General features: G+C 40.5%; 1 protein-coding gene across 1 annotated transcript in view; it reads right to left on the reverse strand.

The window, feature by feature from the left end:
- The window catches only part of oca2 (oculocutaneous albinism II), a 134,665-nt gene that overhangs the window by 80,601 nt on the left and 39,980 nt on the right, over window positions 1-14,084 (reverse strand). The window contains exons 4-9 of the mRNA XM_064326993.1: window positions 13,834-14,025; window positions 10,273-10,330; window positions 9,150-9,222; window positions 7,284-7,441; window positions 6,356-6,438; window positions 4,809-4,962 (exon numbers count right to left, since the gene is read on the reverse strand). Of these exons, the coding sequence (XP_064183063.1) occupies window positions 4,809-4,962; window positions 6,356-6,438; window positions 7,284-7,441; window positions 9,150-9,222; window positions 10,273-10,330; window positions 13,834-14,025 (718 nt within the window). The remainder of the gene's footprint in view (window positions 1-4,808; window positions 4,963-6,355; window positions 6,439-7,283; window positions 7,442-9,149; window positions 9,223-10,272; window positions 10,331-13,833; window positions 14,026-14,084) is intronic.

Raw genomic sequence — 14,084 nt, forward strand, 5'->3', positions numbered from 1 at the left:
TCATTACACTGCTAAATCTGAAACTTGTTCCCAACTCGCTGATCTCAAATAGGCCCAGTTCCCAGTAATACAGCCAGAGGTGTACTTTCTGTTGGTTTGTTTTCAACAAAAAAGTGTTGAAATGTAATGCTCAATACACGTATTCTGTTATAAGGAGCTTGAAAGATTGAAAGGTGGAAAGGTGTAATCCAGGACTACCCAACCCTGTCCCTGGAGATCTAATGTCCTGTAGGTTTTCACTCCAACCCTAACCAAGCGTGTCTTCAACAGCTAGAGATCTCATTGAGCTGCTAATAAGTGAAGTCAGGTGTGCCAAATTAGGGTTGAAATGAAAACCTAGAGGACGGTAGGTTTCATCAAGAACAGGGTAGGGCCGCCCTGGTGTAATTTCCCGTGCTACTTCTGTCTTCTTATTTTGTTTGATTGGCCAGTTAGTTCATTACCCTGAAGTTCATATTCTCTAGACTTCTACTGCATTTTGCATTCTCCCCTAGTTTTTGCTGCAGCCAGTCTTGCTCAGTTAAGGTTGTGGAAACGTGTTGAAGTATCAGTGACGAGAGGTCTGCACTAATAGCAGTTAGGGCCACAACCCCACTGATCTGTTTTCATCTGTCAGGCAACAATATAACCAATAAAGAAATGAAACCATTTTTCCAAAAAAATCATTCATCATTTAAGTACACTACAGGAAATTAAAGTATTAGTTGATCTGACTGATTACAAGCCCTGGAATGTGAATATGAGATACTTATTATTTATGGCGTGCAAAGTTATTTTTGATGAAATGTGGCCTTGAGAAGGTAACAACCCCCATTAGACATATTAAAGTGTCTCATTAAGATCAATTAACAGTTGCAATAATGATTGTAATCTGTCTTATCCCTGTTTTATTATCTTTGTTTAAGAATGCCATTATGTTACATATATTGGAATATTCTGACTGTTTTGATATGGAAATTGCTATGGGTGCTTTTCAGACAAAAAAAATTCATTAAAGAGCATACTGTAGCTTGACAGCTATGTAGTGTCGGAAAAGGGACATGTTAACAAGTGACAACCCCCCGCTTTCTTCCTGTTCTTACATTGCAGAGTAAAGAACAGAAGCCTGTCTAACAGTCAGGATACATACACCGTAATTACTATGGGTTTTTCTTTGTCTTCACCTCCACAGTCATTATTTCAGACCTGCAAGCATTATTTATGCTTGGCTACCCTAACACACATGAGCACACGTGATCTTCCGTCAATGGAGAGACAAGACTGGGCTCATCAGGGCAAAATGAGACGTATTTAGACATGGCGCAGCCAGGCAGGAAAGGAAAACAGCGAAGGCATGGGATGTTCAGAAATGCATTAACTTTCAGAATGGAATGCGCATTTGTGCTGTCTGCTCTGTGGCATTCAAATCCACAAGGATTGACTTGTATACATGTCGTACCACATCCATCATTAAAAATGGAAGATTACAATAAGCAAGGCAGTTCAATCTGGGAGCAAAGCCCATGTAATCTTTATTACAGTGCAACAAATGTCAGGGAAGTGGGTCACGGAATGTCATGATTAGAATAACACCATAAAAAGAGACCACCAAAACTATGTAAAGAGTGAATAGTGTGCTTAGAGCCAATAAAATCTCATGATGTTAGGCATGCGTTTATATATGAATTTCCTATGCAATGTAGCAGGTAGAAATATTGTATGAAGCCTTGTTACAGGTAACAAGTCTAACTTTGATGCATCAAAATCACAGTCCAACATGAAGGTACCCAGAAAGAAGAGCAGTATTCACTGTAGCAGTGCAATCATTTAGGCATTTATCGTAGGGTAAAACATTGCGGACACAGGGTGTAATCCCCTCAAATTCCCTTTGGCAAGTCGAGCCCAATTTGGAATAATGGTGCAGAGACCGTGTGCAACTCGTAATATAAATTAAATAAAGATGGCTCAAATCCTCCAGGGTTTACATCAGAGCATATAAAAAGTGGACAAATAATAGCACAGGGTAGAATCTGCACAACAAATGTACTCAGGTAAAAAAAAAAAATAAATGGCAACATTCATTTGGTATACACTGCCTCAGAGCATTCTAGTAAAATCTTTACAGACTTTACAAAGAGAAAGCCCATTGTTCCACTAAAAAGAAACATCTCTGGTGGAAATTCATTAGTTTTCAGCGAATATGGCTCATGGGTTGGTGCTGGCTTTTTAATTTGCTTTATTGACAAAGAGCCCTTTGATGGGTCAGGAGGATCAAAGATGCCATTTCTCCAAAGTGTGCTTGTGTAAAATCTCAGGCCACAAAGCGATATAGTTCAATTAAGGCTATAGTCCACCTGTAGATGAATAGAAACAAGGATAATTAAGAAATAACTGAAGGATCACAACCTAGAAAGGACTAAATGGATGTGAAAACTTCCACTCTCTTTGATTAGCTGATGTCACACAAGACAAGATCAGGCATTTTTAGAAGAGAGTCTTGGGCAGTCAAAGGGCAGCCAAATGCTTTTAATTCAATTACATTAGATGCACAAAAAAAGACTGCTATAAAAAGTTAAAGGACGTGTTTTAAAAAAATACCATTCCTCACACAATGGGGGAAAAAAACACTATAAAAGTCTGTAGTCAAGTATTTCTGTAGTCAAGCCAGGCACTTTTCATGTCTATCCAAAAAATTCAGTGATAAAGAGGGACCTTCTGTTCTTTGGCACTGGCTTACTATATCCTGAGCCAGAAAGCACCTGGAAATTATCCCCATAGATGCTCCTAGCGCCACCCAGTGGCCTTTAAAACCGATATAGGATCACATCCTGCTCTGGTTTCACATGCAGTGCTTTGTTGTGCATGCAAGTGTGTGTATGTGTGTGTGCGTGCATGCATGCGCATTGTATTTGTCTATGTGTGTATGTGTGGGAGAGAGGGAGAGAGAAAGCATGAATTTGTGTGAGAGAGAAAGACCAAGAGAGGCAGAAATACAGAAAGAAACAAAGAAAGAAAGACAGCTGGGCCCTCGGTATAGTCTCATTTCTGAAGGCACTTAATACAGCGCTCTCAGTTTTTTCCAGTCAATACACCATTGCTCTGATATGTGCTTGTGCTTGGATATGTTGACAAACAATTGATTTTTGGAAGATATTACTCTTTAAATCTAGCAACTTCTGAAATCACCCCACATTATTCCTTACGCTAGTTTCTAAATCGAGTGAATCCTTTCTCACAGCCAAAACACGGAAGCAAAGTGACCGACTGTCGGATACAGCTGTGGGCACCTTCAAAGTCAGGTCACCTATTCACGGCAGGGGAAGGAAATGATACCTAGGCCATGGAATCTTAGGGGTGACAGTCCACACTCACCCTGCCTTTGGTGACCTACCTTGTCAGGTTATCTTCCCAGTCACCTGCCAAAAGCAGGTCTGGCATGATATCTTGCACACTAAGTGTGGATCTTGAAGATGGTCTCTCCTCATTTCTCCATTTTAGCCACCCAGAAGTCATAATACCGTAGTGCCAAAGTGCACAGGGATTTCAAGGCCAATCTAGTTCATGGTTAAAATCAGTGGTCCTCAAACTTAGTCCTGGGGACCTCTGTGTATGCTGGTTCTTGTTCCAAGCACAAGTGCAATCCCAGAACAGAATTTTACAAAAATAAAATTTCACATGTGATTGTTTTTTTCCCACATGTGAATTGACAATAGGTCAATTCAAAGGTTTTGTGAACACAAGTGATTTTTATTTGTGATTGAACACAAAAATGGCTATGTATACAATATAGCATTATATGTGAAGTCCCATATTGACATGGTGATATATTTCACTTACATAAAAAGGGGTAAACATTTTTAACTGATCAAATTAAACACGGAATCAATCAGCTCCTAATTGGTGACAGTCTGTACACTTTGTCACTAAAACTAACCATTTGGTAGATAAGGAAGAATTCAAAGACAAGGCAAATTATATCATGCCAAACCTACATTGTGTAAACAAAAGCTTAAGGAAGAAATTATGGAAGAACTAAAATGCATGTGTTCAACAACCTTAACTGAGCAAGAGATTGTTATCAACAAAAACCAGCATACATAGAAGTCCCCAGGACTGAACCACTGATACTAGACAAATCATGGACTAGAGTGGCCTTGAAATCCAGCTCAGTGCATGAACTAAATGAATCTAAATAGGCTGTGTGATTTCAGAAATATTCTATAAATACATGTAACATATTCCAAAAATAACAACAGCTATTGTAGTTCTCTACCACTGGTAAAAATATTGTTTGCTCCTGTGTGAGCGTGAGACCATAAATTCACTATCATTTTGATATCTGAAAACTGTATTTCCATTATTGATAATGGAGAGTCTTTTTGACATGAACTGGGACAAACTCCTTCTCATTAAAAATAGTGTTGGGAAGTTAAATCTCATCATGCATGAAATGTATGTAATCATACAAAAAGAGTCAAACACTTCATGGTAAATGAGTAACTTACAAGAAAAATGGCAGCACTCAGTTTAGTATAATGAAAACTTTGCAGTACAGTAAACATACTCCATGATAAATATGAAACTTAGATATGAAAGAGATTTTGAAAATTTCATCTGAAAGTCAGCAGTAGCACACAGTAAATTATGACTGCATGTTAAGCAATAGACACAAAATGTTCAGCATTAACTGTAACAGTGCTTACAGTACGTCAGTCCAAAAGCATTCAGATGTATGCTGTCATAGCTAAAATAACTCTTATCAGAGCTGATTTACTTCGAGCATATTACTGTCCAATGAAACATGAGTAAAATACAGTATGCATGCTCACCTCAAAGATAATCAGGACGTAAACACCTGCCAAGATCACTCCGGCGATGATGACCTGTGTCTCCACGCTGACGTAGAGGGTCTGGTGAGTCATGGCGAGGGGAACCACCTTGGCGTCCCGTGGGAAAACCTGTGCGGTTATGAGAATGGGGGCGCTGTAGAGGCGAGCCACGATGGGGGGAGAGGGAGGGGAGGGGCGGTCAGTGAGGATTCATTAGCACAAGGCTCCTAATCATGCCACAAAATCGCACTTCAATTACACAGTCATTACACTTCCCACCTCACAGTCAGTCAGACAAAAAAAAAACACCTGCGACGAGAAAACCGACACAGGAAAAAAAAAAGTCTCTCTGAACAATGGAGTTGCGAAAAAATCGGGTCACTGGATGAGAGCACACAAAGAAAACACCTCTAAAATTAACAACGCCAGGCCCTGGTGCTTATGGGTACTGAAATCCTGCCTTCAAGGCTTCAATCGATACAAAGGTCGGCCTATTCTCTGTTGCCCTTTTGTTCAAGCATGGACGGTAGAGGCTTTGTTCAAGCATGTCTGGCTTTTTTTCACATGACAGGACAGCCTGAATCCGAGCTGAAGACCGAGCAGGGATTACAGCCCTGGCAACAAGCCATTCTCCACACGGTTCCAATGCAGCGCGAGCCATAGGTGAGCCTGGTAAACCCGAAACACTGCAGCCTGCCTAATAGGGCCTGCTGTTTTCATAGCAATTCTGCCACTGCACCAAGTCATTAGATGGCTATGTCTCCAAAACATGCCACGCTATATCACGCTCATGGCTGGATGCAGGTGAAGACCTCATACAATAAACAGTGGTATGTTTTAATTGCCCCAATCTTTTACTATATTATCAGTGGACAGATCAATTTAACATTAAAACTTCATGGCAAAATAATGAAGTAACCCCCTTTAAGGCTTTTAGCACAGTAAACATGAAAAGACTCACGCCACGATGATAACCTGAATCTCTACATTCATGTAGGAAATGTTTGGCACGGTTTGTACTCCATGTAACTAAAATGAGTTATTCGGATCTGTGACTTGCGCTATATAAATGTGGGTCAGATTCATGGCTGGGAGCAGATGAAGGTTTCCTATAATACAAATGTGACTCACGAGCCCTTTAAAAGGATATTCACTACCACCCTTTTTAATGTCAAGGCACCAAGGGTAGTAAACAATATAGTTTAAGTTTTACTACATCTTCATTAGGCCTGACATAATAACCAAAAAATGTTTGGCCTGTTTGGGTAAACTTTATTTTAACTGCTCAGTCCCCAGGGATATTTGAATATGCTATTTAACCATGAAACTGATTGACAGATTGACAGACTGATTGACTGATTGGCTGGCTGGCTGACTTATTGAGTCATATGTTACAGTATGTATGTTAGACTGATTGATCTAGTACCTGTCTGTGTTGGACGTACTCAGGAAAATCAATGCGTCTTTACAGTTCTAATATTTCCTCATGTATAATATTCTAATATTCTGACATTCTCAGTCTGAAAATACCACGGTGTGTATTTTACCTGCTTAGTATCTCAAAGGTCCTGGATTTAATTATCTGGTCATTCCTTTGGGAGTGTAACGGTATTGTCCAGTTGTGCATTACCTGTTCAAAAACATCAAAAGGTAGACATCACCCCCAGAGGTGGGTAACCCAGCTTCAAAGAGTAGAAGTACTAACCATGCATTTCTTCTACCAACATGCACTAAACCAGCTGATTCTAATTAGCACAACTCTTCAGCCAGGTAGGAGAACTAATTAGTGTAATCAGCTGGTTTAGTGCATGCTGGTGGAGCAAATACATGGTTAGTACTTCTACTCTTTGAAGCTGGGTTACCCACCTCTGAGCACCCCACAATAAGTGGAGATTCAGAATTCACATGAAATGAAGGTCAACAATCAAGATCTAAAAATGATCTCCTAAATCGGGTGACAAACAAATATGCTCTCAGTAACGCCGCAAGGAGTAACAATAAGCATTTGCTGTATAAATAGTGCCCACTCTAACAAGCAAATATTCATGTTCCAATAAGACAAAAGACAGCAATTGGTCATTTCAGGAGGTTGCTCACACAGGAGGATGTGAGTAGTGGTGAGATTATGAGTAGGAGGATGTGAGCAGTAGTGAGATTATGAGCAGGACGATGTGAGCAATGGTGATAATGTGGGCAGGAGGATGTGAGCAGTGATAAGATTACGAATAGGAGGATGTGAGCAGTGGTGAGATTGTGGGTAGGAGGATGTGAGCAGTGGTGAGATTGTGGGTAGGAGGATGTGAGCAGTGGTGAGATTGTGGGCAGCTGATAATAAAGCAGAGGGAAATCAATGGTGCTGTGGTTGCACTTTACTGGCAGGAAGGGCCAGTGGGAAGCGGAAGATTGATCTGCAGATGTCAGAGGGTAGACTCGCAAAGAGGTGGTGAAAGGGAATTAATCCGGTCCAGCACCAACCTGCTGCTGACGCCTCCTCCGCGGGCCTGCTTCTTCTGTCTGCTCCACCTGAATCAGGACGTAGTCCCCAGTGCCACTGTCTGACACCTGTCCCTCAAACGGGCCGCCCACCTGCAGCTTCAGGAGGACGTCGTCTCGAACGTCTGTCAGGTTCATGGCTGGACGCAGGTGAAGGCCTCGTACAATCATCAGTGGACAGTTCAATTTAACATTGAGTGTTGATTTGAGGGTAGAGTTCTTTAAGTCCCTTTAAGATTTGCAGCACAGTGCATATGAAAAGAATTATGACATGATGGCAATCACCTTCTCTACATTCATGAAGGAAAAGTTTGCACGGTTTGTACTCTGTAACTGAAATGAGTTCCTTGCCTTCGCATCTGTGACTTGAGCTATATAAATGTGAGTCTGTCAGGTTCTTGGCTGGGAGTATAATAATACAAATGTGACTCACAAGGAGCCCTTTAAAAGAAGATTCACTACCACCCTATTTAATGTAACAGCACTGAGGGTAGTAAACAAAGTAGTTTCAGTTTTACTACATCTTCATCAGGCCTGACATAATAACCAAAGAAATTTGGCCTGTAACTGTAAATTTGATTTTAACTGTTCAGTACCCTGGGACAGCTTGGTGTTAAATGTGATATATATATATTAACTGATTGATTGGTTGATTGATTGATTGCTCTGGATTAGAATGTCAGACAAATGTGAAAATGACACAGCTAGTCAGTGCACACTGCTTTGTTAACTAGCATTGTACCCTTGTACATTGTATCCCTTGGGTTAGCATCACTCTTTCTCCATTGAATAGGTCAGCAAGTTGCTGAAAAAAGATTTATTCACTCATAATTTGCCAGGTGGAATTTGCTGAGCTCATAATTACTTCAATCATAATCAGTTGGAGGGCACTGCTTGAGAGGCATGTGCTGAGTTTGTGCTGTACAGTCAGAGGAACAGATCAAATCTTCCAGAAGGCAGCCTCCTCTTGAGCACTAGCCCTTCAAATGCTTGACAAGGATGAGGAAACAGGAAGTGACTGATGGCTGTTCTCTTACAATGGCTTTTTAAAATAGGATTACAGGTGTAAAGTGGTCCTAGTTATATAAAGAAGACAGGAGCTGTTTCACAGGCTGCTTAGACCAGTCGGCACTAGTGAACTTCTGAACTCTGTGCAAGATCATATTCATTTCCATTAGGCTGAGATGGCTATTAGTGCACAGCTCACCATGGGCTTATTTGTGGTCTGTGAAAGAATATCTGATATAAATCAAATTTCTAAACTTGTGTGATAATTTTATAGCATTTAAACTGCTCAGAACTCAGACCTCACCTTAAGACCTTGAGAGGAAATGTTCTGGAGTGCTTTTTACCAGCTCAGAGACCATCTTGAAATCAATATTTAATTGCAAGACTGCAGCAACAGGAGACTCTATTCCATTAACCCATGCATTTTCAATGAGACACTGACTACTTTAAGCAACAGATTGGATTCATGAAGGTGAGCATGAACTAAACATCATTTGAAGACATTGACACAGGCATGGCTGATTATTTTATACTATTATACTAGATTATACTATAATGAGTGGGGCAGAAGAATGAAACCTGTTTGACAGTATGACTACAGACATGCACACATACTACATACAAACATAAATACACATACACATACATAGCACACATGCACGGACATACATTGTCATATGAATGCATGCACACACACAGGCAATTACACACTTGCATATATTCCCTTAAGAGCTGGGTCTGTCTGGGACTGTGAACAGGTGCGTCCCCCCTGAGCTCCAATGAGAGGACATACACAAGTCAGCGACTCACAGCTCAGGATCCAATAAGAGCAAAGGATACAGAAGCTCTCTGTTGGTGAGACCGTTAGCATTTGCCAGGGGTTCTCATGGTCTGGATACATGCTGAAGAAGATCTGAAAATGACAAAGATTATGGTCTTTTTTTTCTAGATAAAATGATGTCCACAAGGGGCTACTGTGTGGCTTATCTTGTTAAGGCACTGTTCTTGTGCATGGATGGGCCTCACGGTCCAGGATTGAATCCCTACAGTGCCAGGGCTTACTGTGACCAGCAGCATCAAAGGGCAATGTGTCAATGAGGCGGCACTGTCCAAGGTTAGTAAGGGTTCCAACAGACAGGACACTTCGCTCTCTAGCGACCCCTGCTGTTCAATCTCGTGCCTGTGGCCTGCTCGTTAAAGCTGACTATGAAGTCTTAACGATGCTGCTGGCAAAACACGCTTCAGAGGAGAGAGTGCTTGTCTGCATTCTTCCACAGCTGTGGAGATTGCAACATGAGCGTAGCTGTATACAATCCGGCATTCCAAATTGGGGAGAAAATGGGGAAAAGTACATAAAAATGACAATCCCTTGCACTGAAAAACATTCACTTAACTGTACCTTTACTGAGTACTGTGCCACCAGATATTTCACACCCAGGAGTTCAATCTATGCTGTTGATAATTAAAACCTTACAGAGTGATAGTCTCTCAGATTCTTAAAGCAGATACAGTATGTCTGATTCAACATTTCAGTTATATTCTAGTATAAATCTGTGCCAAAATCTGTGTCTCTTGGCATTACACTGTGTGTACAATGAACTATTAAGTTTATCAGTAAAATTAATGTTAGCTATTTTCATACAGCCAAGTGTTGAGGCTTAATTGGTTGGGATGCAGTTAATTATATTGAAGTCTATACAGAAAATGTATTTAAATATGGTGTATTAAAAAAAAGAATATTATCGGAATATTAAATTGTTTCCTGAACTGACTGAATTAAATGGAACTGACCCCAACCTTGTAAAAGACAATGACAGAATTTTCGTGAAAGATTAGTTTTCCTTTGCTAATGTCTTCTTACTCTACCATTCCTACACTGGCTCAACAACATTGTGCTTTTGGCTTGTTTCAGACTACACATTTTGTTTCAGAGTTTTCACCTAAAGCAATAAAAAGTACTCACTGAGCAGAGAATAACAATGACAAGCATACTGGCAATTTTAGAGATCCTCAAGCAATATCTGCAAAAGAGAGAGAAAAACAGTTTGTTTCAAAATGATGTTTTTTATGGTGTCGGGATCTCTCTGCTCTGGTCTTCTGTTTCCTCCTGTTCCTAAAGAAAGAGGGGTTTTCATCACTGTCTCTCCTGAGAAAGCTGGTAACTAGCCGCACAATCTTTTTGTCATTGTCATGGCACACCTTTATAAAACAGTACATTGGTATTTCACGCTAATGTTTTAGGCACACTTAAAATGAGATATACTGTGTCATGATATCTTTGTAACTTGTTTCTAAGAAAATGTAACACTTTATAGTGGACTGGGAAACCATAGATTCTGTAGAATTCTATCCACAAATGTAACATAACGTAAGGTTAAACCTCCAACCAAATTCCTACAAAAAGGCTTTTGAATCCTTATGAATTATTTATAAGGTGACAATGCTTTTAAGTGTATGTGAAGGTTACAGGAACACAGTTTGCATAAAATGGGACCACCTTTCCCACACCTTGAAAGGAGATTGTTCAGAGGCATCCAGCTTGTTTGATAGAAGTGCTTGCATTCAACCTTTTGCATCATCTTTTCCTATTCATTCTGCTGAGCCATTGGTGAATAATTACGAGGGACAAAGGAAGGATATTCCTAATTCCATAATTCTGTGACCAATTACAGAAACAAACTAGTTCAGATTTTGGGTTTATGTGGTTCACTCTTACAGAACAAAACTAAACAGTTGTACATGTTCTGAAAATGATTAATGATATTAGATGTATTTTGCCATTTTTGAAAAAACAAACAGGGATGAATAATGGGCACAGGATTCATGGTTCATAGCTGAATTCACCCCAACTGTGGCCATATTCTAATTCTGAGCAGGCAAATTACAGACTAAAAGCTCAACAAAGGAGCTGCAGTGCGAGGGCTGTTGTGCCATGCATGCATTCGTTCTCTGAAAATTCTGGACGCCCACGCTAAATGTCCTGAGAACTCCATTAATTTTCTCTCTATTGAAGGAGGAAAGCGAGAGAGACAGACAGAGCAAGAGAAAGAGAGAGAGAAAGAAAGGGGGGGGGCGGGGGATTGGTTGACCTGAGTATATGTTGCCCTTCAAATGGCATTCCATTTGAACAGCTTCCAGCTGCAACTGAGAAGAAAGGAAGAAAAGAAAGTCTTCCTCCCTCCTTCCCTCTCTGCCTGTTTCCCTCTGTCTCCACAGACAGACACATTAGCAGGAGCTGGTGAATCTAGAACGGAATCCTCACTGCTATTCATGCATTGTCACAAGCCTCTTCTTATTCAGCTGTTGCTCTCCTGCTTTCCTTGTCTCCCTTTCTCGTTCTTTACCATTAAATTCTCTCATATTGGTAGATAAACTACATGACCAAAAGTATCTGGACACCCATTGGTCTGGGGATGTTTTTCATGGTTTGGACTAGGCCCATCGAGATATACAAGAACTGGAGACAGCTTCCGTTTACCAGTTCCATTTTTGATGAGATGTTGGATGCCGGGCATCCACATACTTTTGGCAATGTAGTGTAGCATGATGGTAGTGGAAAACAAACAAAAAACATTTGAATTTTTTTTTTGGCTGAGCCAAAAATGCATGTTTGCATAACAACATGCATCAGTGCCCTAGTTTTTGCATCATAATAAAGTCTTAATGCTTATTCTATTGTGTCAATAAACACAGCATCAGTGACACATATAATACAAAGAACTTAATTCTCAACTCACAAATGTTGCGCACTCACAAAACCAATATAAAATGGCTTGGCTGAATACTCAATTCTGATTGGCTGTGCATTATTTTTCCATATATACCTCGTTATTAAGTAGCACCTGCAAAAGTTCAATCAGCGTTCTAAATTTATGTGCATCGGTCTGACCATAGACCGCATAAAAATACGGACGAAGTGCGCTTCATGACGTCACCCACTGATTTGCTATGGTTAGTGCTCACTGGTGCATGAAGCCCAAACTAGGGCGCAGCCACATTACCCGTTGCAACCAACGCAAGCGCAGTGGAGCAAAAGACGAGTCCACGACTACAGGAAAATCCACCCCGACTACCTTACATGGTAATTAGACACGTCCACGTCTGGACAACAAGCATGGCCTAGCAATCACAGAACCGTACTGTCATAATATTTCAAAAAAGTTAATTGTGCAAGATACGTTTAGTGTTACGATATTTACATAGAAAAATAGATAAAATAGATCATTAGCTAACTAGCTAGCTAGTTATATAGACAAATAGATAATAGAACTCTAGATAGCTAGACAGATGTATTACAATATAACTAGCTAGCAAATTAGCTAGATAAACAGATCGATAGCAAGACAGTAAGCTTGCTCCCCCTAGCTAAGCAAATCCCACTAGCTTGTCTTCTTAAAGAAGCTTCAAAACTGCTTACTAATCTGATTTCACCTACAACATATACAAATTATAAAAGACGAGACTTTATGAGAATCAACTGAAACCCCAAACTGGTCAGAAATCACATTTTGACATAGAACCTTGTTTATCTGAAAATGTCTCAAATGTATTAACCGAAAGAACTGGAGAGAAGAATCCTTAGAATAGCGGTTAGTACAGTTGAACGCAGCACACAACATTTTTGGACCTTGGGCTTTTAAATGGTGAGACCGTATGTAGCTAGTTAATCGGAATGAAACGACACAGCATCACAACTGCCACCCAGATTAGGGGATTTTGGCGAAATTATTTTTAAAAATCAGACCCAGGGGAGACATTACAAGGGATGGCATTAACTAGTTGAACCATCATTTCTTGTATAAAAAATGTATTGACTTTATATTTCCTCAGAGAAAATTGGCCTCTTTTCAGGCTTAACATTGGGTGGGCGGGGTTTCAAGTTCTTTTTGCAATCAGGCGTTGCAGTTCACGCAGTAGCCACTGGGGTTAAAGGCTTCACTTATAGAGGCGAGTTGTTGCCCCTTGGGTCTGACTCAGTAAATATAGTGGAAATTTTTAAGAGCAAGCACGACAACAGTTATAATATCATACTTGCTGTCCACGAATGACTCTATTGTAGCTAGTCTAGTTATAGCTTGACTGCGTAGTTTAGCTAGCTATCCATGATAATAAATATCCTGTGAGACCATTTTGACTTCAAACCAAACTGAATTTTATTATTAGGTAACCTGTTGAGTGCTAAAAGTCTGTTTCAATACATTGAGTGGTAGTAAATTCACGGCAATTTCTACGAGGTATAATGGTAATGGCTGCCTTGGACATACCCTATACAACACTACCAAAACTCAGCAGTTGCCGAACATTATCACAATCAATTGAAGGCTGTGTATACATACAACAGCACACACAACTGAACAACAATACATACACAACATACAACAACCGCACACAAAACAAACAAACATACAAACATAAGAACAGATGGACACACAAGCACAACACAGGTATTAATGATAACATATTTGATTTCCATAAGGGAGTGAGCACAGGACAGGGGTGGGGTGGGATGCGGCAGTGACATCACCTTATTCGGCTGGAGAGGGTGAAGTTGAGGTGGAGGTTGTCCAGGGGGTCATACTTGTCTGTGGAGGAGGAGCGAGACAGACTGGCCACTTCGCTCCCAAGACGGCACCTCCGCTCCAGCTCCTGAGAGCTACCGTCCCAGGACTCCTCCTCCATGGAGAAGCCGGAGTCATGCAGGGTCATGTACGTGATGCTGAGGACCAGAGACAAGGCACAAGAACATTTTATTCATTCGTTTATTAATTCAGTACA

Source organism: Anguilla rostrata, chromosome 3, assembly GCF_018555375.3.
Source record: "Anguilla rostrata isolate EN2019 chromosome 3, ASM1855537v3, whole genome shotgun sequence".
NCBI classification, from domain to species: domain Eukaryota; kingdom Metazoa; phylum Chordata; class Actinopteri; order Anguilliformes; family Anguillidae; genus Anguilla; species Anguilla rostrata.